The sequence below is a fragment of the Typopeltis vanoorti genome, chromosome 9 (assembly GCF_054136105.1).
Source record: "Typopeltis vanoorti isolate ZY-2024b chromosome 9, IOZ_Tvanoo_1.0, whole genome shotgun sequence".
Lineage (NCBI taxonomy): Eukaryota > Metazoa > Arthropoda > Arachnida > Uropygi > Thelyphonidae > Typopeltis > Typopeltis vanoorti.
In genome coordinates this window covers 59574832-59598634 of record NC_143557.1, presented here as the reverse complement: position 1 = coordinate 59598634, position 23803 = coordinate 59574832, and the positions used below count along the sequence as shown (strand labels likewise).

The 23803-nt window shown below is 33.9% G+C and overlaps 1 protein-coding gene across 2 annotated transcripts in view; it reads left to right on the top strand.

Moving 5' to 3' along the window:
- fliI (FLII actin remodeling protein) overlaps window positions 1-23803 on the top strand; it is a 437463-nt gene that overhangs the window by 210661 nt on the left and 202999 nt on the right. For both annotated transcript variants that reach the window (XM_090398141.1, XM_090398140.1), the window contains exons 17-19: window positions 3686-3745; window positions 9130-9245; window positions 14202-14419. In XM_090398141.1, the coding sequence (XP_090254267.1) occupies window positions 3686-3745; window positions 9130-9245; window positions 14202-14419 (394 nt within the window). The remainder of the gene's footprint in view (window positions 1-3685; window positions 3746-9129; window positions 9246-14201; window positions 14420-23803) is intronic.

The window sequence follows — 23803 nt, the reverse complement described above, 5'->3', positions numbered from 1 at the left end:
CCAAATTAATGATGGACAGTACATGAAATCATGAAGTAGTAGAAAGTTTCAAGATTCAGATGGGTAGCCAGGATATAAAGAATTTCTCAACATAAATTGGTGTGATAATTTTAGTTGTATATCTGTCATTCTCAGTATTTCTTATCATCATCATCAAATTCCTTACATGTACCCTCAAGGTGTGCATAGGATATTATGATAGTACTACATGAAACACTTACATCATTTCTAACTTTGTTTCAACAATTTTCCTCCAAATCAATCTGTTATCTATCAAAACTGTAACATCATCATCATCATGCATATCAAGGATTTAGGCCTAGCATGGCCTGTTCTGGCCTTAGAAGTCATCGTTGAATCTTTTAAGAGGACATCCTGGATTTCTTTTTCCTAATGGCTTGTACTTTAAGGCTTGATATTGTTTTGGTAATCTTTCTATTTTTATTCTTTGACCGTGTTCCATCCATTTATGTTTATATTTTTTAATTTTTTTCTATTACTGGTTCTTGGTTTAATTCTTTCATAATTTCTTCTTTTCTTTTGTGATCAAATAGAGTATACTTTGCAGTTTTTCTCATAAACTTCATTTACAATAAAACAAAAAGACCAGATTTCGCTTCCATACATTAAGACTGGTGGGGCTAATATATTGTATGCTTTTAATCTGGTTTGTTTTTGAACTAGGTTTAGTTTAAATATAGAGTTAATTATGCCTGTTATTTTTACATTTATATCTTTTTCATTTTCATATGTGATCATACATCCTAGGTAGTTAAATGAATTCACATATTCTAAGATCTTGTTATCTATTACAATTTTGGTTCTTACTGGATCTTGTCCTTTAAAAGCCATAGTTTTTTATTTTTCTGTTGATATTATCATACCATAATCTTTGGCTATCGCATTTAGATCTAAAATGGCTTTCTGTAAGTTATCTTCAGAATTTGTAATTATTATTTGGTCGTTGGCAAAAAGGAGAGTGTTTAAGTTCACACTAGGAGAAAGTTTAATACCTTGATAGAAATTTTTATTCCATTTTATTGTTATTTCATTTAGGTAAATATTAAAGAGAGTTGCTGAGAGGGGGCATCCCTGTCGGACCCCTTGGTTTATCTCTCTCGTATATGATAGCTCATGATTTAATCTTATTTGTATTTGATTATTTTCATATATATTTATGATAGCTTTTAGGATAATATTTGGTATTTGTCTTTCTTTTAATATGTTAAATAAAATGCTTCTTTTAACTTTGTCAAATACTTTTTCAAAGTCAATAAATGCAATATGTGTTTTTAATTGTATTCTCTTCTTTTCTCTATTATTAATTTTAGGCAAAAGGCTGGGTCTATACATGATCGTCCTTTTCTAAATCCATTCTGTACTTCTAAAATAAAGTTTTCAGAATATTTCATTAGTTTGCTATTTAATATTCTGCTATATATTTTGTAACAGGAATTTAGTATACTTATGCCTTTATAGTCTCTATTACCTTTTTTAAAGATAGGAATCACAATTGCTTTTTTCCATTCTATTGGGGAGTTACCAGTTGTATAAATTTTATTTAAAAATAATAGGAGTCTTTTTTGAATCTTGTTCCTGTATATTTATATAGTTTGACCTAATTCTGAATCTATATAGTTCTGAACCTAGCTTATCTTCTCCAGGTGATTTTCCGTTTCTCTAACATTATCCGATCTTATATTTCTATCTTCTAAGACACTTTTTACTGTATCAATCCACCTACATCTTGTCTTCCTGGGTCTTTTTCCTGCCAACCTGGTAGAGCACACTTGTTTTGCTAATCTTTCCTCTCCCATTCTGCTTAAGTGACCCTACCACCTAAGATTAGCTCTACTAATATATTCCTGGATGCTGACAATATCAAGTTCTTTCCTAACATCCTCATTTTTAATATGATATTGTCATTGGTGCCATCTGTTCATGACCCTAATCTTTCTCAGGACTCTCTCATATCTGCAGTCTCTAGTCTTTGGTCAAGTGTTTTACTTCTGACCCATCTCTCAGATCCATCATTTAAAACTGGCTTGAATACAGCTTATTTCATATTTTGGCTAATTTCTCTCTTATTCCCTATAAATTTATTCAGTTGACTTCCTACCATACCAGTTTTATTGATTCTGTTCTCTATTTCCATATTTAATTTACCATCTTCACTAAAAATTGTGCCTAGTTGCTGAAATATTTACTCCTATAGGTTCTCCATTCACAATGCAGTTGATATTTTCAATGTTTGTGCCTATTTTCATTACTTTGTCTTGTTGCTGATTTTCATACCAAATTTATGACAACAGTTATTCAATTTAGTCAGGGAATCTTGCAGACTCATACTGGATAAAAGTATAACATCATCTACATAAAGTAAAGAGCTGAGATTAACATCTCCAATTTTGATATCAACTTTTATTCACTTCAAAACTTTCTTGCATGTTCTTCTTTTCAATATGAAATTCAGTTTTATCCTGCTCAAGACTAAATGGTTTTCACTTCCAGTTTCAAATCCTCTGTACACTCTAGCACCGGTGAGAAGACATCATTATCAATAATAACATAGTCAATGAGATGTTTCTTATTCCTTATCTCTTCTCTTCTCTCTATGTGAATTTGTGCACATTTTTATGTTGGAAGATTGTGTTAGTAATAACCAGTCCATGTTCTTAGCAGAATTCAACAGGTGTTTGCCATTATTATTAGCTTTGCTCTTTTCTCCAAATTTTTCCAAAATATTTTTGTATGTCAGATACTGATTTCCAACTCTGCTATTTTGATCCCCAACAAGAACTAATTTTTCATTGCGTCAGTTGCTATCTCTGAAGTCAAAAAATTCCTCCACTTCTACATTAGTAGAACCTTCTGTGGGACCATAGGCACAAATAAGTCTCATTGTCTAGTTCCCTATTCTCATATTTGTCCACATCATTCTACTTGATATTGCCTGCCATTCAAGAAGATTAACCTTGTATTTAGCGATGAATACAACTTCCCTTCTGTTCCTTGATTGTTATTGCCTGAACATAACATTTTGTATTTATTGCTTAGAAAGATCTCGCCAGCTTTTTTTTTTTTTTTTTTTTTTTGTTGTTGTTGTTTCAGTCACCCCTATTATGTCGATCTGGTACTTATCCAATTTTTCTGCTAGTTCCATTTCTCTGCCATTCAGGCTTCCTATATTGATAGTACCAATCTTGAATTCTGGTGATATAAAATTGGGATATGTTTCAGGATTTGTTCCAGTAGCTAACTTTTCACTGTTCACCCTGGTTTCCTGGCGAAAACAACAGGAGCCTTGTTTAACCAGGCAACACCCCAGCCAGAATGAAATTCTGTCATGTTGTACCATCATTTTATATTTTGGTTTAAGCCAATAAGAATACAATTTTGTTGGCTAAATCCCAGATTGACTGCCCATACTCATTCGTTCAGTATCCAAGTAGATAGTTAACAAGGTTCATCATGAGAAGGTGAAGATTGGACATTAGGTCAGAATCCCTGGTTAAAAACACAATAATTTAGTCAGGTGGTAAGTTAAGCGATTTCATTATATTTGATTATTTTATTCGTTTGCCCTCTGAGACTGATTTAAAATTTTTTAGACATACTTGAAGAATTTGAAATCATTAATGCAAAAAAAATAATAATAATAATAATTATACATCTTTCATTTCAGGAATACATTACTCGCCTGTATCAATTACATACAAACAACAGGCAGCTTCATATAGAATCAGTAAGTATTTTCTCTGATATTTAGGATTATATAAACTTTTGTCAGTAACTATAAAATTTCTCAATTGTCTAAAATATGTAACCATTGAATTTTAAGGTAAAAATGTTATGATTCTTATTACTTTAATTGTTCATTAAATTTATACTGCTTACTGTTAAAGCTGCATGCTGAAACTTAATCATAAAGCACACTAATACAGGTAAACATATAGACTCTTATCCTTTCTTTTAGGCTTGCACGGTGATCCGAATGCATTTTTGGAAATTATGGAGACAACTACCGTGTTTGAATAAAATGAACCTACTTCAAACATGGTAGTTGTACTAAACACATTCCTCAGCCACCTAAACAAACAACACGAACGCATACAATTTACCATCGAAATCGAAAACCAAAATTCGCTCCCATTCCTAGACACACTAGTTACACGTCTTCCTTCAGGCAGTCTATCCTTCACGGTCTACCGAAAACCGACACACACGGGCCAATACATACATGCGAATTCATACCACCACCCAGCACAAAAATATGGAGTCATTAACACCCTTAAAAACAGAGCCACAACAATTTGCTCTAACCAGCAAGCCCTGAAACAAGAACTAAAAATCATTAGTGACACATTCATAAATAATGGCTATAACAAAAATACTGTCAATAAAATACTCTATAAAACCACAACAAAAACGAATCTAGATTACAGTAAAACCATAGCCATCCCATGCATTAAAGGGTTATCGGAAAAAATCAACAGAATCCTACAACATTATAACCTCAATGCCACCTTTAAACCACCCACTAAACTTAAAACCATATTCAGCTCCTCTAAGGATCCTCTCCTCCCATTAGCACATCCTGGAGTCTATTGCATCTGCTGCACCTGTAATTTACCATACATTGGTGAAACAGGATGGACAATCCCTATACGCAAGAAAGAACACATTAGACACATTAAATATAACCATTATGGTGAAGCAGGCCTCTCAGACCATGCACTTAACACCAAATCAACTGGAAAAGCACCTGCTCTTTACACCGCACAAAAACATGGTACGAAAGAAAATTTAAAGAATCCTGCGAAATCCTGATAAACCACCCAAATATCAACAATAAAGATGGTATGAAAATTCCAAGGATCTGAATGGCACACATTCAGCCAACCTAATATGAAAGATTCAACATAAGTCAGGACTCTAGCCAATCCGCTAGTATTAGAAACCATTCCACTCCAACTGGCTGGAATGATGTTAATATATGTATATAGTAGACAACACAAATAATAGGACTCTAGCATTGATATATAATTTTTTTTTTTTTTTTTTTTCACCAGAGGTCAGGCCAACAATTGTGGTAGCGGTTGGTCAGTGTCTTTAACGAACCAGTCTGATTGTAGTATAGCTTATTTCTTGTGTATATTTGTATGCTCCAGAAGATGACCTTGACATAAAGGTCAAAACGTCGAATTGTAAATTTTAGTAATATTAAACTAAAGTTTTTATTCAAACATGGTAGTTGTCTCCATAATTTCCAAAAAATGCATATAGACTCTTAAGAAGCTAAAGAAAGAATCTCTTTGGGAATGAACCAGTTAGCAAAAAATAACAAAGATGTATGATAAAGGAGCCACCCCTATTTTCCAATCTCACCTCATCTCTCATCTTCCTTATACCCTCTTTTACCTTGCGGTGTCGAGGGTCCATTGATCATCGGACCTCACTCTCCGTTTACAGGATAAGATGGTCAGCCTTATGCCCCGGTGTATCCTATGGCCTGTAGTGTTAAGTTCTCAAGGCCAGTTTGCCTGCTTTGCAGGATGAAAAACCCCAGAATAAACTGGGGGGGAAAACCCTGCTGGCCACGCCCAAGACTGGCTAACTTGGCTATGGCTGAGGAAGATCCTTCAGCTCCTCGCGTCACCGACGGGAATCGAACCTAGGACACTCCTTCCCCAAGCATATGGTTGCGAAGCGCATAGCCACTAGGCTAACCGCGAATGACCCTGTTGCTGGAGGTTGTGTTAGGACAATAGCAGATAATATAGTGGAAATGTTGAATGAATACTGTCATTATATTTAATGTTGAGAGAGGACTGGACTAGCATTGAATGACTGAATACAACAGGTGTGTGTGTGGGGGGGGGAACTAAAAGTTGATTTATGTGGAGTGTTTGGGTGATTGTAAATTTCCTTTATCACTCCTCACATAGGATTGTTGTGAAGGTTGTGAAAGAAGAAAAATACTGACATTTTTCTTCTTTCACATTTGTTTGGAATGCTTCGTGAAGAAGAAGAAGAAGGCTGTTCCAGAAGTAGATGGAATAAAACAGGAAAAGAATAGATTCAGTGCATCTAGAAATGGAATGATAGAAGTTGTTTATTTAATGCTGTTTTACTGAACCACTTTGTTTATTCTTTTTTTATGTTGCTTTAGCTCTGTTATGGATTATACTATTTAATGTGAATATCTTTTCCAATTTTTAATTAACTAGACTGGTTCTTTTCCACAGGCCTATGTATTTGGTGCTTCATTATGACATATACTTAAAACTTAAGTTTTCAGCATCAAAATAAATCAAATTAAGATATGTCTTTTCATTATTTTTATTATCAAAGGTGTGGAGGGGGTAAAAGAATTTGATATATATATATAACATCAAATCCATATGAAACAAGGACACTTTTACTCATTAACTCACACAAACATACCTTAAAACTATGAGTCAGGATTCTCTGTTATTATTTTTAAATTGTCTTAATTTAATTTAATTGTCTAAATTTAATAGATATAATGTTAACATATTCCATCCACAAATCAAACATACATGCAATGCCAGCCATCTAAGAAAGCTGACTAATGTGGTTTTAAAATTTCAAAATGCACATGCTTCTGTACAGTATTTGAGCTATCCATTCTTTAGAGGATTTTCAAGATAAATGGAAAAAAGAACAGTAGTAGCAAATGCTGTTTTACAACTAAAAGACAATGACAATTCTTGCCTGTATTTTATTATAGATATATTTGCTGTCTGATGAATGTTATTTTTGACTACTAGACACTAAATAAAATGACGGAAAAATTGGGTTTAAAAAAACAAACAAACAGAAAACTAGTAGGTTAATAATTGTATCAAATTTCCGACCTATTAAAACCCAATTTTCCTGTCATCTTATATTTGCTATCTGTTTAAGCAGGAAGAACAAAGTGTATTATTGATTTAATTCACTGTCCAGCAATTAACAAGAGCATAACTGTTATAGAATATTCCTCTTTTACTCAATTGAGGGTTATTAAATCCATAAACACACCATATGGCGTTTGCTTCAGTCCACAGTCACAAAAGCTCGCAAAACATTTTTCAGTTAGCACTTAAATAAAATTTAAAAAAAAACAGATGATTCATTCATAATATTAGTTCTTTATTTCTGAAGAGAATCATTAACAACTCTTCTTTTTCTCTCTCTCTTAAGTATCCATTTCTTTTTAACTTTTCTTCAGGTATATATCTTTTCTTTTCTCCATTAACTGTTCTATTCATATCACAGTATTTTCGCTCATCATTAGTGCAAGTGACATCATGACAGCTAGGTATCGCAAACAGTAAAAAGCAATTCAATCATGGTGGTCACAGTACATTTCGCTTATTTGCGAGAAGAATGACATAACACAAAAAATGAAATTTTTTGGGAAACAAGTTTGAAAGTTTTGAATCAATATAATAATCACTCATTATACTTTTAAAAATCGCTATTTACTATGGGGAAATTATTGTATTTGAGCAGAGGTACTATGTTTCTAGTAAATAGAATTCAATGTTCATTTTCAATTTCTGCAGATAACTCAAAAATAAAATTTTTGAGTTATTTGCAGAAATTGAAAAGCATTATTCAGTATTTAGTTATGTCATTCTTCTTGCAAATGAGTGATTGGTGAGTAGCACTGTCAATGTTTTTGTCTTGTTTTCTCTTTTTACTTGATGCCTACTCAATATGCAAGGCAGAAAAACATGCACAGGTATTTTATTTTCTATTTTCAGAAAAAGGTGTGTACATCTCATTGATTCTTTTGTTGCTTTTCATCAGTGACTTTAATGCAAGGATTATTAGGCTTAACAACTTCACTAGAAGAAAAACTATAGGCACTATTGAGGGTTGCTGCATTCTGTTTGCATTGGAATATTGTTTAGACTTATTTAGGGAAATTGGTTAAAATCTTAGTAACATAAAAATATCTACATATACTTTTATTCTAATTTTAATAACAAAACTAACAAATAAACGTTGTCCACAGACAAATTATGTAAAAATGTTTAAAAGAATTTATATGTCTTTACAATGCCAGTTCACTGCAGTGTGACCCCATGGAAATACCTGTAGAAAAGATCGCTAAAACAATGCATCTACAAGACAATGGTTGAAGTGAGTCAGGAAGGGAGGGACAGCATCAAGAATTTTTAGGGAGGTTTGGAGTGTACCACAAACTTCTGAACAGTATTCTAAAGATGGGAAATGTGGGATTTGTACAGAGCTGACTTGAGTGAAAAGTAGTGTCTTAAACTTAAAAGGATGCCATTTTTTTGGAAGCTTAAAGAAGCTATTGGTGTGATGTGTATGTTCTAGAAGAGGCTGGAGGTACATGCAAGTCCAAGTTGAGTATCCTGTCTGATGATCTGTGTATTATTCAGGTTATATAAGGATAGAATTAATAAAAATAAAAAAAGAAGGACAAGGCTGTAGCATTTCGATAACACTGCAGCTGACCAGATTATTCTCTCCTCCATTGAAAGATGGTATATGTTGTGTAGAATGGAAGTACCACCTTCATTGAGTCTAGTGAACTCACTGGGAGGCCTTGAAATAATAATAAAACATATAAATTTATCATTATCATCTTCTTCCATTAAAGTATTAGTCCAAATTGCCTTTTATAGCTAATTTGGTTTTTACAAATTCTTGCAAGGATAGGACCAGTTATTCCTATTGGCATAGTCTGCTGCATTGTCATTCGCATGTGTTCTCCAGCTCATTTGTCTGAGTTTCATGGGAGAGGAAACAGTTTTACAAATGATAAGTCCTCACAAATGTTTCCTATAGTCATTCTTCCAGCTGTGTCTATAGAGGAGCAACTACAAAATATTTCATTATAGTGTTGAAAATTTTTCAAGGTGAAATTTTTTACCATCTATAAAAAAACTGCTGCTTAATATTTTTATAATGTGCAGACCCAGGTGGATGATAAAATTTTGTTTATTAATTAATGAAGTATGAGGGGAAAAAACATGTTAATTAAGATGCAAGTAATATGTCTTTTTAATTCAGAAAGGAGGAGGCAAAAAATTAAATAATGAAGCCTCATTTACTTTGTTTAATATGTAATAATGATTTTTATAGGTAGCTGTCCAGTATAGCTCATTAGATCCAAGGTATGTGTATGTCTTGGATGCTGGGCTGAAATTAATAATATGGAATGGGAAAAGTTCGAGAAATACTATACGTTCGAAAGCAAGGTAAGCACTTTTAATCATAGATTCTTTATGATTTCTTGATTTTCTTAATGCTTCTTTATTAATTTTTTTACTTGAAGGGGAAAATAAATTAAGTTTACTTCAGTATTGTACTGATAAAAGAGAAGTCGTATAAAAGTTGATATTATTTCATTTTATTGGCATGTGATTTTTGTATATTAATAAATTAAGCATTAATCATTTTTTTAAAAAAATATTGATAAGTTTAAATTTCCACAGCATTAATTATTAAAAAAACTTATTGATAGTTCTAGATATGCTTCACTTTTATTTATGCTATCACTCATAACATAAGGTGTATTATGTTTCTCACAGTATTTATAGTAACTGTGGTCTTCCAAAACTAAAAGACAGTCTGTTCATGATGATAGTTATGGGAAGAGAATCATGAGCTTTCAGTTCATTCACTCTAATTTATATCAGTGATATGATCTTTATATTTTATTTATTTATGTTGATTATTTAGCATAATGTTCAATTTCTATAATTCCATTAGTTTGTTTTTATATTACATAGCATTAATTGCATCTTGAATATGAATGGCTCACATCTTTCATCCTCAACTGCAACCTACCAAGCACTCTTAAACTTTTTTTTCGACATTCCCAAATTAAACAATTGAAGATTGTTTTTTAAAGATTTCTTGCTTAGTGCAGTAATAGTCTCCAGCAAACAGGATGGTTTATTTGGTTTTAGATATAAAAAAAAAAAAAGTTTCCATCCTTTTATGAAGTAGGTTCCAAAAGTTTCTGGCTTGACATATAAAATTCAAACCAATTTTAAAACACCATGTATGACAGATAGCACCATCTATGGGGAGTTTATACTAGTTCTAACTCTCTACTTGCATTATTCAGTTGGAGGCACTTGTTTGACTAACATGTGGCATGCTAAGTGGCTGCAATGTTAAAAATTGAGTACTGCACTGTGATAAAGTTTTTCACCAAAGAAGGGCATTCTCCAAGTGCTATCAAACAGCGATTGGATGGTATTTATGGGGAGGCTTCTCTTTCGTATTCCACCATGAAGGAATGGGCTAAGCAATTTCGCCTAGAGAGAGAGCATGGAAGATGATCCTCGTGATGGTCGGTCTGTGGAAGTGATGAATGAGGAAAATGTCTCTTGTTGAGGAGGAACTGCTCAGTGACAGATGGCTGAAGGTCAAAGAAATCTCAATCAGCAAAGTTGGGGCTTTCTATAACAACTGTCTTGTGCATCATTCACGAGAAAGACTTCACATGATGAAAATCAGTGCAATGTGGGTGCTCCGACTTCTCTCTTCAATTCAGAAGGAGCATCATGTGACATGTTCCTGCAAGTTTTTAGAGCTTTGCCAAGGGAATCAGAGAGAAGAGCTGGAAACCAGTTAGTGGGGGATGAAACATGGTCCTTTATTATGATCCTCTTTCCAGAAGGGAATCGATGGAGTTATGCAAACCAGGCAAAGCATCGCCGAGAAAAGCCAAGATCACTCAGTGGGAACTCTGGCAACAATCTTTTGGGATTGCTGGGGAATTCTATTGATTGACTTCAAGGAAAGGAATACCACCTTGAATGCAGAATATTATGCTTCGCTCCTGCAAAAACTGCACAATGCTAGAGAAAAAGAGACTAGGAATGCTGAATCATGGTGTTTACCTGCTTCACAACAATGCTCCAGCCCATATGGCCTTACTGTTGCGAAGGCTGCAGTGAACCACTGTGGATTCCATTAGATTGAACACCCACTCTACAGCCCAGATCTAGTGCCCAGTGACTACTACCTCTTCTTGAAACTGAAGAAAGACCTTTGAGGAAGAAAATTTGCAGATGACAATGAGGTGAAAGATGCAGTTTTATGCCATTTTGAAGACAAAAGTACAGACTGTAGAAAGTTTTTTTTACCTTGGGTATGTTATATATTGAAGATACCAAGCAATTTTAAATAAAACTTGGTTTTAATCCTATTTCCCAAGTAAGCAAACAGACAAGTAAGTCAAGTTTGCGCCTGCACGTGATGCAACTCACGCCAACTCCTCATGTAGTGCAAGTCCAGGCAACTCGTGGTAAAGATGGAATAAGCTTTGATCACTATCCTTGGTATTTACCCTTAATGCAAAGCACATCCCCTAGCTGAGATGTATGATGCTATACGTTAAAGGCAGGGGCCACTACCCAGACAGGTTTCGACCTTTATCGAGGGCTCATCAGTGGGAGTGAGGCTTAAGAAATGCCAAGGTTTAAGTAATACAGAGCTTATAAATGTCGTGACGGCTCTTTTCTGTCGTGTTCTAACTCACCATCTAGTTTCAAGTCACTTTTATAAATAAAATAACTAATTACGAAGTGATCACCGATCCAAAAGTAGGGAAATTTATATTTATACTGCGCCACCCTATTCTTAGATTAGTCTATATAAATAGTAGGATCAATTCTTAATTAGGTTAGCGGTCATCTCATTAGGCCGAATTATTTATTATCATTTTTACTTGGGGTTCCCGCTAGATTCGAATATTTATGAACGGTGCAATAAAAAGGAATTCAGGCAAACACAATATTTAGATCAACAAAATAAAACATTTAATATATGATATGGTTAACAAATACAAGAACTCTATTTTAAAATGGAACTATACAAATAACTTAACACATCTTCTTAGGTCGCTCATGCTAATTCAATGTTCTAACTTTCATATACAATTCACAGTCTCAAAAACACAAATCTTCTTATCTCAAGTTAATATAACAACTTCACACTTAATCAGTCTTGACAAATCTATCAGCTCAATGTTTATATTCACAGCAGGCAATAAACTACGTAAGCAATATTCCAAGCAAATATATTCCGGTCCTTGAGCATTGGAGATATATCACAGTTAAAGCTAAAATAGACAAACTTATACAACTACTCTTACCAGACAAATTCTTCAATACATCAAATTATTGAGAGAGCACTTATGAATTAACTTAATTAACATTAGCGGAACACACATAATAAAAATTCTCCACAGTTTTAACTGTATTACTGTTAGTCGCACATCACTTTTCCAAACAACAGTAATTAAGTACTGATATCTTTTCTTGTTCACTTTTCTCCAAGTAATCAATATAACCTTTTCCTAGGGCAACATAGAATTTAATCGTAATCCAGATTAACTGGAACTAATCAGAATTTTCGCATTGACTGTCCAGTTTCCTTTTATCTGATTACGGCATCAACCTTTCTTCATAACAACAGCAGATTTCGCTTATAATATTAAACTTTATGATTCACTACTTAATGGTTCACTTCCGAACACTATTTCCATAAATTCCTGCCCTAAGGATTTTATAATCTTCTTTTACTTCTTTACTTGTACGCTACTTTCCTACTGGTTCCGCAAAACTCTCTCCTCCCTCGCTTAATAATAATTCCTCTCTTCCTTCCCTGTCTTATCTATGACCTTCCTTCACTTTTTTCTTTCTCTATGACCTTCACTCCCACCTTACGTTCGAACGCCACGCTCTACTCCACTCGTGGTTGTTTACGCGTGCGTTTCCATGACAATAGACTAAGCGTAAACATTTCGCCAATGTAATGTATGCTCTATTACTACTGCATTTGTGATTACATAACATTAAATATTTTACAAATAAGAACAATATAATATTTAAGCTACTTCTTCAACTTATTGATTACGTATACAGTTAAATATAAAAATAACACTTTATGTTACATCATATATATTTGGTTATACAAAATTCTATACATTTTATTATTTTATAAATTAATAATAGGTCAGGTTTTAAATAAATATTCAATTAGTAATTCTTAATCAAGGAATAATAAATAATTTTATACAAGTCATGATTAATATTTAACAAGCAATGTTAAATGTGAATGAAAAAAAATAAATTACATAACATAGCTTCATTCACAATTTAACACCAAGGTTTAAGTAATACAGAGCTTATAAATTTTACCAAAACAAGTTACCATGAGGTGCTTTGTCCTTATTAATTAAAAATCTCAGGACGAGCGATAGATATAGAAAATTTTTTTTGCCTTGGATATGTTATATATACTCAAGGTAACTTGGGGACTTGCACTATGTGCAGAGTCACCCAGACTCGCACTGCATGCAGGTGCAAACTTGACTTACTTGTCTGTTTGCTTACTTGGGAAATAGGATTAAAGCCAAGTTTTATTTAAAATTGCTTGGTATCTTTAATAAAAGTGCAGACTGTGTTTACAAGGGCATAGAAATGTTAATTCAAAGATGTGAAAAATGTGTTGAAGTAAAGTAAAGGGAGATTATGTTAAAAAGTGACACAATTGTTTTCTTTCTATCACCTCTAAAAGTTAGTCCGGCCAGAAACTTATGGAACTACCCTCATAGTTACTTATCTATTTATGTCTTTTTTATTTAAAGCCAAATAAATCTGTGATAATATGATAATTTATATGAGATTTCTCAAGTAAGCACTTTTGGCTAAATTTTATATAAAAATATTGATGGAATTATTGTTTCTATCTAGTCTGCTGTTTTTACATGTTGTGAAATTATGTTGAGCAAGGGCTGATTTTTCCCCTATATCACAGAGAAAAAAAAATCATTCCTTGGTCATAAATGTAATTCCCTTTCCTACAAAATCAGTGTTCTTCTTACATCTAGTTTTAGTGATACTTATCAGGCCAGGAATGCAATGCATTAGGAATGGGTTTGTAAGATTTTGTCACTTTGTCATGATAGTTCATTAAAAGACAACATGATTTAATTAAATAAAAGTTGATGAAGTCCAAAATTGAAGAGTAATTGGGAATAATCTGTTAACTGTTATTCAAATAAATAAATGTTTAATTTTTAATACAGTTCATTTTTCATGAAGCTTTGAGTAATGGTTTTGAATCTTAACATTAAATGGCTTTTCTTCGATGAGATAATTAGTAAATAACTTTTTTTTTTTTTAAATTACAAGGCTACTTGCAGAAAAGATCAACAAAAATGAAAGGAAAAATCAGTCAGAAATTATCGGTTTTGCACAAGGCCAGGAAAATATGGAATTCTGGGAACTGTTGGGTTTACAAGATCTACCTGTAGATCCACCTGTAGAACATACATCTGAAGACTTTACTCCATTTTGCCCTAGACTTTATCAGGTTGGATTAGGAATGGGCTATTTGGAACTTCCACAAGGTATTTGAATTACATTTTTACTTAATTGTTACTTTGCAATACCATACTGTTTTAATGCCATCTGCATTTTTATCATCATTGTTGTCATCATCTTCCTTGCACTAGTTCTAGTTTTATGGTATTACTTATTAAATTAATTTTTATAAACTAAATTTTAGCTTGTGGTGGTTAAATTTGTCTCTGTATTAGCTTAGTTGTTTGTTCTGCCTGCCTGTTACTTGGATATTTTAGGTAGATTTGCTCTGTTTTATGAGGATATACTTGAGTTATCAAGTGAAAAAACTATCTCCATAGAAATCTCCCTAAGCCTTATCTGTACAAGGCATAATACATTCATGCCAGGCACTGTGCAAAGTGCATTATTGTGTACTCAACCATAGAGTTGGTGTGACAAATCAATACATGTGCATGTGCTTTGTAGAGAAACCATAGTTATGTAGAAGGATAAAATTTGTTGCTGTCAGGATATATATAAGCAACTGATAATTAAGAGAATTTCTATAATTAGTTGATATGTTTACATTCCTAAGAGGTATAAATTTTATGTCAACCTGCATTAATCAGATGTGAACTATTTGCATAAGACTAGCACAATCTGTGGAAAATAATAGGCATGAATACAAATAGATTTGTTACAGATAAGTACATATTCTATTTATAGTTGTGATATGAGTGATAAAATAAATAAGTTATTAAGATAGGAATTAAATACATGTCATTGTATAAATCCTAGTTATGCATGTGTGCGCATTTATGAAGAGCTTTGATTAAAAAGAGGTAGGGAATTGTGAATAATTCGCATAGGGATCACTGTACAAGCACATCCAAAAACTTTTACTGTAGTAGCAAGAAATACAGTAAAATATCCTCAAAACCTATTTCAAAACATAATGAATAAGGTAAAAAAAAATTAAGAATTTTTGATGACCTCACGTGTTCCTTCTGTTCTTTAATCCTCAAGAAAGAAAAGAGTAGTTTTTCAGAGTTTATTTCTTTTTTTAACCCTAAAAGACGAAGCAAGGGTTATCTTGTTCTTGGAAATCACTTGAGTTAAAAAGGTGAAATAAAGAAATGTGAAGGTTTATGTAAAATCAGCATTTTTAAACTTGGTAATGTATCAAGAAACTTTATTGACACTGAAATATATGAGAAATTTTATATTATAGGATTTTGAATTTTCTTCCATAAATGTTATGAGAGAAAGTATTTGATTATTTTATGAAAGGAACAGTGACTTTAGTTTTCTGTATAATGATTCGATATCAGTCCTCAAAAATAAATTAAACTGGAGGGAAATAAAAATGGAAACTATAAATTACATAAACATAATATTCAGCAACAGTATATAAAATGATGGCAAGTTCAAAGAATTGATTGATAATTCAAATATACTCTCTTAAAGCAATCTTTTATTAAATTTTTAAAAAAATGCATAAAGAAAGTTGTCCTGTGAGATCCATTGTGAACTGCATTGACTCACCTACATACAAAATGATGAAATTTCTGACACATCTATTAAGTACATGTATCAGACACTGGATAATTTTTATCAAAAATTCTACACAAACTCTAGACAAGCTCAAAGAGACTCCCTTACAAGCTTCTGATACTCTTCTCCCAGATATCTTCTGTGTACTAACATCCATTTGACTGACTGTTTATCTTCTATCTGAAGGCTTCCCTCCAGATATTGTTGAAGATGTTTAAATTTTTTATGCAATCAGGGTAGTGTAGCTGGAAAAATATCTATAAACAGATTGAAGGAGCTTGCTCTTGGCTAATTATTATTTAAAACATCTGGAGGATACTTATTATCCACCGTTTATACTCGAACTCTCCTTCTGGATCTGCTGTGTAAACGATATATTTACCAATAGATCTCATTCTGAAAGTGAACTTATTTAACCACTTTATTTCTACATGAAATCAACAATCTACATCTGTGTATTCAATTCACTATGAAAGAGGAGAACTCTGAAAGTTTATCTTTCTTACACATCTTACTTATTAATCTTACACCCTCTAGGACTTTGTCAACTAATGTTCATCATAACCTTACCTTAACTACCAGATATTGTGCTAAGAAAATTGTGGTTCATCATCATCATCAAATTCCTGCCATGTAACCTCAAGGGGTGTACAGGATATGATAGTACTACACGAAAAATTTACATCATTACTAACTTCCATCTACAATTTTCCTCCAAATCAGTCTGTTACTTGTCAAGACACTGACATTATCAGATCTTATATTTCTATCGTCTAAGGCACTTTGTACCGTATCATTCCACCTATATCTTGGTCTTCCTGTGGGTCGTTTTCCTGCCAACCTGGCAGAGAACACTTGTTTTGCTAATCTTTCCTCGCCCATTCTGTTTAAGTGACCATACTACCTGAGATTCACTTTGCTAATGCATTCCTGGATGCTGACAATGTCAAGTTCTTTCCTAATATCCTTGTTCTTAATATGATATTGCTATTGATGCCATCTGTTCAGGCCTCTAATCTTTCTCAGGACTCTCATATCTGCAGTCTCTAGTCTTTGGTCAAGTGTTTTACTTCTGATCCAGCTCTCATATCCATAAGTTAAAACTGGTTAAACACTGCCTTGTATACAGCTAATTTAGTGTTCCAACTAATTTCTCTCTTATTCCATATGAATTTATTCAATTGACTGCCTACCATACCAGCTTTATTGATTCTGTTGTCTATTTCTATATTTAATTTACCATCTTCAGTAAAAAGCGTGCCTAAGTAGCAGAAATGTTTTACTTGTTCTCTGTTCACTACACAGTTGACATTTTCAACAATTCTACCTATTTTCATTGTCTTTGTCTTTTTAATGCTAACCTTCATACCATATCTGTTACAACAGCTATTCAATTTAGTCAGGTAATATTTCAGACTTGTAGCAGATTTATTTAGAAGTATAACATCGTCTGCATAAAACAAAGAGCTGACATTAACATCTCCAATTCTGATATCATGTTTAATACCACTTTCCTTCATAATGTGATCCATATAGATAATGAATAACAGAGGGGATAATGTACATCCTTGTATCACGCTAGATTTAACATTAAACCATCTTCCTGTACTTCCTTCAATTCTAACTGTTGACTTACAACTCAAAGACTAAGTATTGCTTGATATAATGTCCCATTGACACCATATAACTGTAGCTTATTGAATAGCTTCTCTCTTGGCAACTTGTCATATGCCTTTTCCAGATCGACAAAACTTAAATACAGATCTTTGTTATATTCCCATGCTTTCTCAACTGTTTGTCGTAAAGTAGTGTCACTCTGGTGTCCTGCACCAGAGAGAAAACATCACTATCAACAATAATGTAGTCAATGAGACTTTTCTTATTCCTTTTCTCTTCTCTCCATGTGAATTTGTGCATATGTTTATGTTGGAACATTGTGGTAGTAATAACCAGTCCATGTCCTGAGCGGAAATCCAACAGGTATTGGCCATTATTATTAGCTTTGCTCTTTTTCTCAAATTTTCCCACTCTATTTTTGTATGTCTGACAATCATTTCCTACTCTGCTATTTAGATCTCAAACAACGACCAACTTTTCCTCTTTCATTGTGTCAGTTGCTTTCTCTGAAGCCTCAAAAAATTCCTCCACTGCTACCTTAGTAGAACCTTCTGTGGGACCATAGGCACAAACAAGCCTCATTGTTCAGTTCTCAATTCTGATATTTGCCCACATCACTCTACTTGAGACTGCCTGCCATTCAAGAAGATTAGCCTCATATTTTGTGTTGAATACTATGGCTTCTCCTTCTTTTCCTTGATTGTCATTGTCTGAATATAACACTTTGTATTTATTGCTCAGAAAGATCTTGCTAGTTTTTGCCTTTTTTGTTTCAATCACCCCTATTATGTAGATCTGGTACTTATCCAATTCCTCAGCTAGATCCATTTCTTTGCCATTCAGGTTTCTTATGTTGATAGTACCGATCTTGAATTCTGCTGTTGTTGAGTTGGGGTGGATTTGTTCCAGTAGCTGACTTTTCTCTTTTTGCCCTGGTTCCCTGGGCAAACAGAGAAAACCTGGTGATGCCCGAGTCGGCATGAAATTCTCTCATGTTGTACCATCATTCTGTATTTTGGATTAAGGCAATAAGAGTACAGTTTGGTCGGCTAAATCCCAAATTGCCAGCCCATCCTTGTTCATTCAGTATCCAGGTAGATACCTAACAGGGTGCACCAAGAGAAGGTGAGGATTGGACATTAGGTTAGAAGCCCTGTCTGTTCTCCGCATTTCTTTAAAAGCTATTTGGAGCTCTCCTCTCAGTTTTATAGCTTCGATTCTTAAGTACTCACTAAAGATTGTGGTTGTCGTTCTTAATTGACAGAGCACATGACAGTTGTTCATCTTGTTCATCTTTACAGCAATAACTTCTTAGAGTCAGATCATGAATGGAATCAAATGGCCATGTAATCCTTGTCATATTCAGTGGGTATTACAATCTTACAATTCTACATCTAAAGCGCTTTTATCCCACTTGGTGGTGGTGGTTCTACTCTGATTATGCAATTGTGAGAAACCCCAACTGGCTTGTTGTAGAGTCTGGCATTGGGGGGGGGGGACAGTTTTTATGGCTGTACAAGTGAATGTTCACGGAGCCAGTTTGCCTGTTCTGTACAAATTGCCTCCGTGAACAAAAATCGCCTCCACCAATATGAGATTGGCTAACTCACCTTTAGTCAAAAGAGACCAGATAAAGGTTCCTAGTGTCTTGGATGGGAATTGAGCCCAGGTCTTTCTGACCTGGGCTTCATATATACTGACTGAGCTGCAGAGGCTCTAAAATTCTAATCTTTTGCTTAACTATAAAAGAAAAACTTTTGCTTCTATCTCCATCTCTAATGTTTATTAGATTCTTTGTGAGTGTTATTTAACAGACTTTGCCAGCCCAGTTGGTTAATGTACCCACTCTCCAACTAACAGGCTGCTGGTTTGAATCCCACTGTGGGCATGGATAGGCATGCATGGATTAAACAGATTATGTTAAAAATAAATTTTAAAAAAATTAAATTAAAAGATCCTTAGTCCATCCACAATACTAGAGACTTGTAGTTTTTAATTTCCTTAGACTTATAGTTTTATATTTCTTGGATGGAATCATCCAAGAAAAGATGGTCTTATGTGTGGGGGGGGGAAGGGATTAGTGAAAAGCAGTACTATTATGTTGAACATTTTAAACCTCAAAAGTCAGATGTGCACAACACAGTATTCACAGGAATGATGCTTGCTATTCATAAGAGTGATTATAAATATCAGTGTCTCTTCAAAGAAAGTTCAGAGGCATTGTTATACTGTCCAAATTTAAATCAGAATTATTGCTTCTTGATACCTGATTATTTAGGAACTACTCATCCTCAGCAAATATCAAAAACAATTATCTATTTGACATACTCTTTCTGGTGCTTACAGTGCTCATCATACAGATTAACCAACAGCATGCTAATCATTTCCATGCGAAATATTTGTTGCTGATTTCAATAAATTTATTGCAAACCTGAAAACTTGAATGATTCCTTTTATCACAGTAATTTCTCTCATTTGAGAGATAGTTATGCAAAAATGAACAACATTTAACTTGCAATTTTTCTTAGAAAAATAGAACTTTTATGATGTGTAAAAGTATTATTATTATTATTAACATCTGACTTCCATGGAGTAAGAGATATGTTGTGGGAGGTACACACTATTGCATACAAAGCTTATCTGCCTGTGCCTTAAACTAGCGCTTCCCAAACTGTGGGCAACAGCCCCCATGGGGGCTGCAAGTTTTGTTGAGGGAGCTGTGAAATAATGAAAACAAATTTAAAATGTTTTAAGACTAAGTAGTTCTCTTTTTTTTTAATCTTAAAAGAAACGCATTTAATTTTTATTATTTATTATTTCTTTTATGTTATTTTTTTATATTTTAATGGAAAAAAAAATCACACATTGGTGTTCGTTCACGAATTTTGCTTCCTGCGTATTTCGACGCTTAATGAATATTAGTAAATATATGCTTATTCATATAAGTTTCATTTCAAAGGTATTGATCAGAAGCACAAAAATGCTTACAAACGCAAAATCTTGAATATAAACTGTATTGAATATAAATACAATAAATATTATAATAATATATGTCTGTATTACGATTTTTTTTTTTTCAATGGGGGGGTGTGAAATTAAATTTTTCCAAAGCGGGGCCTTTACATCCATAAGTTAGTTTGGGAAGCACTGCCTTAAACTGATGTATTGTGTCTACATTCACAACAAGCAATGTATTCCACTCACCAACCATTCTCCATACAAAGAACTCACTCCTCTGCTCACAGGCTCCTTATACAGTTTCCAGAGTAGCCTCTTGTTCCTTCTGTCTTCATACTCCACATTCCAAGCCCACTTATCCCTTTTGTGAATCTTCTTTGGATATTTTCTAACATATCCTCATCACCTTGAAAACCTGTTTACCAAATCTGTGCACAATGATCCTATGAGGCCTGAACAAGGCCTTATACAATGGAATCATAACCTCTTTATTTCTGCTTGTCAAGGTCCCTGCATCATTGCTGTTATCTAATATAATGACTTCACTACTTGTACAATGCAGCCCCTGAATTTCAGGTCCTTGTCCACCACCACTCCTAGATTTCTCATCTCCTCTATCTCCTTTAAAGTTTCCCCATCATTACTTACCAAATTTCAAAACCTTACACTTTGCATTGTTGAACTGATAGTTCCACTTACCTGCCCATTCATATAATCTATTCAAGTCCTCTTGTAAGGCCACAACATCTGCTCGACTCTGCATTGCTGTTCTCAATTTTGCATAATCTGCAAACAGCTACATATCACTAGTTAAGTCCACCCCAATATCATTAATATATAACAGCAATTTATTATTGATTGTTGTTCAATTTAAAATTGAACAACAATTGCCCCATTACAGACCCCTGCACCACACCATTCATGATCCTACTACTTCGGGACACTGACCCCATATATAACTTTCTGATACCTGTCTGACAGCTAATCACCAATCCAACTCACTTGTCTGTTATCCAGTCGCATCCATTTCAGTTTAATTTAACAGCTTGTTGTGTGGCAGTCTATCAAAAGCTTTTGCAAAATCTGAGTAAGCCGTTGTTTATGCATCTCACTTGTCCAAGACATTTATCACCTTTTTATAGTATATAAGTAAGTTGCTGTAACATGATCTCCCTTTAACAAACCCATGCTCATATTCAAACCCATATTCTCAGTGGCATTCTTCCATGGTAATATAGTAATAAATTCCTTTTCTTTATCCTTCATGGGTATAGTGGCCATCTTTAGCTGAATACAAATGTCATTTAGTTTTGAGGGAGTTTTGAATTTACTGTAGAACATTTGCATTTAGAGACCATTCTGCTGGTGAAAAAATATAACTATGTATACATATATCAATGTATGCATGGGTGTGCATAGTTATCTATGTATATAGGTATGAATGATTATATCTTGTATTGCATATGTGTGTAAACTTAAAGAATCATATGGTTGTAATATCCTTCGTTGCCATCAGACAATTTGCTATGCAAATGCTTTACATCCTAAATATAGGATGCTGATTTGTAAATGCATGTAACACAAGAACATTTCAGTTGGCAAACCACAAAATTTATACTGGTTAAAATTTAATGCTTTTTGATTAAAATAAGCTTGAAAAAATTGTAATTTGAGAATGAAACACTTAACTGTTTGAATGGTATATGTGTGAAAACTCAAAAAATTAGCTTATTTGAAAAGTACTAACAACAAACTCTTAGCAGGAAACATCTAATCCATTAGATGTTTCTAACTGTAACATTGAAAAAAAAATTTTGAAACATTCGTTACTGAATGTTTGTTGGAACATTGTTATTTGTTATTTTTTAAGCACAAACAATACTGAGTATGTGTGCAAAGGTTTCTGTGGTTCAGTAGTTCGAGAGATAGATTCTGGTATTGAGACCATATGTCTATTAAATACAAACAGGATATGTGAAAACTTGACAAGTTTCCTAAGTCATATGGAATTCTAATCAGTAAATTGCAGCATATGGGAATGGACATGGGGTTGGTGAGATGGATAGGAGGGTGGTTGACGGAGAGATATCAGAGAGTGGTTTACTCGGGAGTGGAGTCCACAAGACGGCCTGTGACTAGTGGTGTGCCACAAGGATCTGTTCTTGGACCACTGCTGTTTAATTTGTTCATAAATGATATAGGAAATGATCTGAGAGGAACAGTTCATTTGTTTGCGGATGATGCGAAGTTGGGTAGGGCAATAGTGAATGCAGATGACGTCAAAATTTTGCAGGATGATTTGGATAGATTGGAGGTCTGGGCTAAGGAGAATGGATGTCAGTTTAATGTGGCAAAATGTAAGGTTATGCACTTTGGGGTGAAAAGATTGGCGGCAGATTACTGCATTGGTGGAACCCTGCTCCAGGAAATTGATGAGAAATTGATTTAGGAGTGTTGGTAGATAAGGAATTGAAATTTAGGGGACACATTGCAAAAGTGACCAAAACAGCTCATCAAATCACTTGGTTGCTGAGGAATACGTTAACAAGCAGAGACAAGCAGGTTATTGTTCCTCTCTATCGAGCCTTGATAAGACCCCATCTAGACTACTGTGCTCAGATTTGGTCACCTAGGTTTCTTCTTGATGGGGAGGAGGTGGAGAGGATCCAGAGGCGAGTGACCAAGATGATAGCAGGTCTGTGGAATGAACCGTATGAGAACAGGTTGAGGATTTGTGGGTTGCAAAAATTGGTTGATAGGCGGAGGAGGGGAGATATGATTGAGACATTCAAATTACTGAAAGGTTTCTATAAAATTAATTCAGAAGATATTTTTGAGAACAGGGCTGGTTGTGGGAGGACTAGGGGACATCCATGGAAACTGGGCAAAAGTGTGGTTAGTAAAGGTGTTAGAGCTGGGTTCTTTACTTTTAGAGTAGTGAATGAGTGGAATGCGCTCCCTGAGTCTGTAGTGGATGCTGTGACAGTGAATGAGTTTAAGGTGAGGTATGATAGATACTGTATGAATGTCAAATAGTTGTGATGAATATGATTTGGGGCCTCCCTCGATGAGTCTAATGACTCCCTGGAGTTGCCCGTAATAATAGTAATAATAGTAATAATATGACTTATATCATCAGGGGCATTGGTGTAGAAAAAAAATTAAACACAACTAACAAAGATTAAATTCATAATCCATTAGATGTTTCTAACTGTAACTTTGAAAAAAAAATTTTGAAACATTCGTTACTGAATGTTTGTTGGAACATTGTTATTTGTTGTCGCATTTTGTGCTTCATGTGTGTTATGTCCGAGAACTGA